General features: G+C 38.4%; 1 protein-coding gene across 8 annotated transcripts in view; it reads right to left on the bottom strand.

The window, feature by feature from the left end:
* Ankrd28 (ankyrin repeat domain 28) overlaps positions 1 to 5,759 on the bottom strand; it is a 183,828-nt gene that overhangs the window by 14,734 nt on the left and 163,335 nt on the right. For all 8 annotated transcript variants that reach the window (XM_029554521.1, XM_029554520.1, XM_017802412.2 and 5 more), the window contains 3 exons: positions 3,715 to 3,802; positions 3,136 to 3,253; positions 2,836 to 3,055 (listed from right to left, as the gene is read on the bottom strand). In XM_029554521.1, coding sequence (XP_029410381.1) covers positions 2,836 to 3,055; positions 3,136 to 3,253; positions 3,715 to 3,802 — 426 coding nt within the window. The remainder of the gene's footprint in view (positions 1 to 2,835; positions 3,056 to 3,135; positions 3,254 to 3,714; positions 3,803 to 5,759) is intronic.

The following is a 5,759-nucleotide window of genomic DNA, read 5'->3' as shown; positions in this document are numbered from 1 at the left end:
CTATCTCTCTAGCCTACTGACTTTTTTTTTTTTTTTAAAACAATACAGATTTTGCTTTAGGAAGTGGAGAGATGACTGACTCAGTGGTTAAGAGCACTGGCTGCTTTTGCAGACAACCCAGGTTCGATTTCCAGCACCCACATGGTGGCTAATAACTATCTGTAACTTCAGTTCCAGGGGATCTGACACCCTCTCTGACTTCCATGGGCACTGCACGACACGTGTGCGCTTAGGACATATGTAGGCAATACACTCATATACATAAAATAAGAAAAATAATTCTTTGTAAAAATTTGCTTTAAAAGTTTTATGAGGGTCAGGTGTGGTGGCGCATGCCTTTAATCCCAGGCCAGCTGGGGCTACTGGGAGACCCTGTCTCAGAAAGACCAAAAAAAAAAAAAAAAAAAAAAAATTTTATGCTACCTTTTTTGTTTGTTTTTTAGTTTTAAACATAAAATTCACATTTGTGATGCTTTCCCACTATATCAGACTCTGTGTCTTCTTCAGACTAATAAAATACCAATTCATATTACAAAAACAAAACCAAATTTCAGTGGCAAAATACAGTACTTCCTCTAACTTATTCAATCTTTGGACACTGTACTATCATCATTAAGTACTAGTTCTGGTGAACTGAAAACTAAAACTAATTTAGAAAGCTTCTTGGTTAAGAATATGAGGTAGTAAAAAGGAAACAGATCAAAATAAGCTTTAAACATTCACGGTAGATTTAACTATTCAAGTTTTTCAATGGTTCTATGACAGTGTGGAATTACTATTCAAAGAACAGTTAACCATAATCATCTGGACAGTCTTTTTGAGACAAGGACTCCCTGTAGCCACAGCTGGCCTGGATTCGCTAACAGAGACCAGGCTGGCCTTTAACTCAGAGATCTGCCTGCCTCTGCCTCCCCCTCCCCAGCGCTGAGATTAGGCGTGCGCCACCACACTCAGCTTCTGGACAATCTTTTTAACAGTCCCCTAGCCCCCTCCACAGAGGACAATGTATAATGCTCCAAAGCTGAAGAATGGAACTCTCAGTTCTAGCATGAGACTTGTAAGAAAATTCAAATAGCATACTTAGGAAGTACTTAGAAATAACACCAATCAACCACAGTTCATTTTTAAATTCATTTTTATTTTACATGTATGAATGTTTTGCTCCATGTTTATAAGTGTATCATGTGTGTGAAATGCCTGTGGAAGTCAGAAGCAGGTGTCAGAGTTGTTGAAACTGGAGATATGGAAGGATATTAACTGACATATGGGTGCGGGGAACTTAACCCGGGTCATCTGCCAGAGCAGCCAGTGCCCTTAACCACTGAACCAACTCTCTAGCCCCAATCATAATTAATTTTACAAGACTCAGATTTCTTGTCTTTCACCATAATTCAACAGCTTTGTCAGAAGGGCTTTCAGGGAAAGAACCATGCAGCAGCAGATTATAGAACAGACACTATACTTTAACTATAGGTTTGCGGGTATGGTCTCAAAACTAACACTAAATTCAATGCTACAGGATGAAGGTGTAGTTCAGTGGTAGATTACTTGCCTAGGCACAAGGTGCTGGGTTCCATTCTCAGCACCACAAAACAACAACAAACCCCTAAACTCAAAGAACATCAATGCTGAAATGAAATTATAAAATACCCCCCCATTAGCCTGCTAAAACTGTAAGCCCCAACTTTGACAGAACTGACACACTGTAAATAGTATGCCTGTTTTCTGAGATGTCCATAGATTTATGGACTGCACAAGGAAAACAAAACAAAACACCTCAACATGCTTCACTAACTTAATTATTGACATTTCATAAGCTATACTGCATTCTTAACATCTAACCTTAAAAATAGTTTCTCGGGGCTGGAGAGATGGCTCAGCAGTTAAGAGCACTGACTGCTCTTGCAGAGGACCCAGGTTCGATCCCTAGCACCCACTTGGTGGCTACGAACTGTCCTTAACTCCAGTTCCAGGGGGATCCGAAGCCCTTGTCTGACCTCTGAGGCATTGCATGACACGGGTGCACTCACATATGCAAGCAATACACTCGTACACATTAAAAAAAAAAAGTTTCTGCTTCTCTAAAACCTTTTTTGAGTCTCCCTGTAAAAGAACTGACTGAGCTTTGGGGAGGCTTCCTTAGGAAGCTAAGTTTATTCTAACCATGTAGCAAAACTAACTCATGGAACTTTTCAGAATGTTATACATTTTATTATTTCTCCTACTTTGGCAATTTTTCCTAATATGAAAGCATTTAAAAACTAAAAGAGGTGCTGGAGAGATGGCTCAGGAGTCAAGAGTATTTGCTGCTCTTCTTGTGGAGGACCTGGGCTTGGTCCCTACCATGTTGGGTGGTTCACAAACACCTGTGACTCCAGTTTCAGGGGCTCTGATGCTCTATTCTGGCCTCCGCAGGCAGGAGGCAGAGACAGACAGATCTCTATGAAACAGGGGCTAGCTTGGTCTACCCAATGAGTTTCAGGTCAGCTGGCGTACAGGGAGAGTCTCAAAAAACAAAACAAAATAAAAGGCATTAGGGAAACGTAAAGCCTCCTAAAATACAAAATACTCAAGTAATGATCTAAGAAAAATTAAAAAAAAAAAAGTGACAGCTTATCTCAAGCACCTGAAAACTAGTGACCCATCCTCAGCAATGATAAAGGAGAGGCGAAAGCTCCAACTACAGAATAACTATTCCCAGGCTTTCTACTACCTTAAAATTTAATCTACCTTATAAATATGCTGTTGTCATTAACAGCACACTGTATTAGTAGGTCCTTGTATCTACATAGAATCAACAAGCATTCAACGTAGTGTTTTAGGTGTATACTTAACCATTGTAGCAAGCCCAGTGTAGTGCTGTATATCCATGATTGTCTGTTATGGCTGGATTTGCATCCACAGATGCTGCTGACTGTAAAAGGGCGCCAAGAACTCCAATGTGTCCACAGGCAGCTGATAAGTGTATAGGTGTCCGACCCCTGCTGTCCCGTAGTAAGCATTTAGCACCGTGTTGAAGTAATGCATCTACACATTCTTCATGGCCTGTAACTGCCTGTAAAAAAGTTTGCTTCTAGTCAAATATATTACGTGGGACACTGTGGACCAACTTTAGTTAATTTAATTTTAGCTTACCCCTCTATGCAATGCTGTCCTTCCCCACTTATCTTTGGCATCTACATTTGCTCCTTTGTTCAGTAGTGAGTACACACAGTCTGTGTGTCCATTGAGAACAGACAACATAAGAGGTGTCCTGAACAATAATAATAGAAAGAGGTTTAATGTTATCACAAGGCTAAGCAGCAAACAATGTGATGCCTTGTTTTCTATATTTAATGTTTTTCCATTACAAACTATGACAGATTTACTAAAATAGGGGTCAAAGTATAGATTACCCAGTATTTTAAAAGCAATCAAAAAGTAGCTGTGATGACACATACCTGTACTCACAACACTGAAAATGGTGAGATAGTGACATTGTGGGTTGGAGGGCTGCCTGCATTATATAGTGAGATCCTGCCTCAAAAAAAAAGTAATTTGGCCTGGTGTGGTGGTGCACAACTTTGATCCCAGCACTCAGGAGACAGAGGCAGGAAGATCTCTGTGAGTTCAAGCCTAGCCTGGTTTCCATAGCAAGTTCCAAGCCAGCTGGGGCTATAAGGAGACCCAGTCTCAGAATACCCTTCCCCCTCAAATAATTTAAAAATTACTTACTGTCCATTTCCATCTTGAATATCTACTGCATTCTGTGGTTCTGCATTTCCTATTAACAACCGTAAGCATTCTGAATGACCATTTGTTGCTGTTAAGTAAATAAAAAAATTTTTTAGTAATTTTATATATATAATAATGCATAATATTTATTTTAGAGCATATCTTTTAGAATATAATCTTGGGATTTTACTGAATTTGATATGCAGAAGGAAAACGACATACACAAAGTATATTTTATATTGTATTTGTTGCTGAAGGAATCATCTGTTCACAGCAAGCAGAATGTGTACTCCACACCCCTCCCTCATCATCTTTCAAGATAACAGACTCCGAGTTTATCCTCTCTGCTAGGAAGAGAAACCTGCCTACAGCTAATGGGTACAATCAAGTCAATCATATTAGACTAGATCAGTCACAACAATGACAATCTCTTTTGAGAGTCATTAGCTGTAAGGAGAGAAAAGGTCCAGATCTGCCCACTAAGACACTGAAAAGTCTAGAGAGCTTTTGGCAAATACTTTTAATAATTATAATGAACATCCCTATTTCTATTCTAGTTTTGGCTGTGAACCTAAAAAGCAGCAGCAACATCCTGTGATATAAATGCAAAGGCAATATAATAAAGAATTCTGCTGAGGCCTGATTTGACATCATTGTGGAATCAATCAACTGCAGAACTGCACTATTATCTTGTGTGAGACCAAACATCTGTCAATTAAAACATGTTTAGTCAGGCAATTTATAGCTGAAAGAGTTCCAAAAATGACATATATATGTCGTAAACACCACATTTCTGTATAAAGAAATGTTTTTCTGAGCACAAATGTATAGAACAGACAAGCAGAAGTGGAAGCCTCCAACCCAACAGAAAGTTGTTAAAGTATGTTGTGGCTCCTTCAAACAATACAGTTTGAAGCAAAAGAAAATATGTAAGCCACAAAATGATGCAGAATGTAAGGCCTTCCATCATCTCTGGTTAAAAAGATGAAAAAAGCCAGTGAGAAAAAACCAGGTGCCTAAAATTTTAGATGCCCTCCCCCAAAGATGGTCTCATGTAGCCCAGGCAAAATCTTGAACTTGCTATGTAGCCAAGGATAAGATGGACCCTGAAACTTCTCACATTCCTGTTCCTACCTCCCAAGTGCTGAGATTAAAAGCATGTATTACCATGCCTAGTTTATAAGGTGTTGGGGAACAAACCCAGGGCTTTATGTATGCTAGATGAGCACTCCACTGGCTGAGCTACATGCCCAGTTCTAAAGTATTTTTTCCCCTACAGTATTAACAGCTATATGAAATTCTAATGGTTAAGATTTCTGGCTCGAAACTACTTTACCCACCCCCACTCAATCTGTATGTTTCACACTGCCAGCAGCTTAGCTTAGTAATAAACAACTGTCAGAATACTCAGGACAGTTCAAGGAAATCTAATTTGGCTCATCATTAAAAAAAAAAATTAATTTATGTTCAGTATACAGTAGCTATTGGTAAGTGTTTGTATGACTGAAGTTCAATAATCAATCAGGCAGGGATCACTGAAGAGGAGGGAACAGATAGTGAAAGGAGGTCTAAATAGGATCAAAATATATTGTGTAAAATTTGCAAAAATTCAGTATAAAAATGGAAAAAACAAAAAAATATCCCACAATACTGACCACAGTATCAGTGTAAGAAAAGACTGCTGAAAGAGATGTATCCTTGCTCCGGAGTGTGTTACTGAATATGTTAAAGCTGTAATGAAATGCTTCTAATCATGTGGTTATTAAATTAAAAAAAATTTTAAAGAAAATCAATAATTCTTCAAAGCATAAAAATTTGCTCCTTAATAATTAGTAGATGTGAAAAACATTACCACTGAAATCTATCTGATAACTTTATAACCATGCTCAGATGCCAAGGATGTCAGAAAGTAACCGACTGTGACTAGTAATAATCAGGTATATATACGTTAGAAACACATGTGCATCTTAGTGTCAGTTGTATTAAAAATGAATTTTTCTGTATGAACCTGTATTTTAATAATGAATTGGGGATCTTTGTCTCTT

This window comes from Nannospalax galili, unplaced genomic scaffold (genome assembly GCF_000622305.1).
Source record: "Nannospalax galili isolate Female #2095 unplaced genomic scaffold, S.galili_v1.0 scaffold364, whole genome shotgun sequence".
NCBI lineage: Eukaryota > Metazoa > Chordata > Mammalia > Rodentia > Spalacidae > Nannospalax > Nannospalax galili.
The sequence above is the reverse complement of the archived record's forward strand: the minus strand, read 5'-3'. Positions and strand labels throughout refer to the sequence as shown.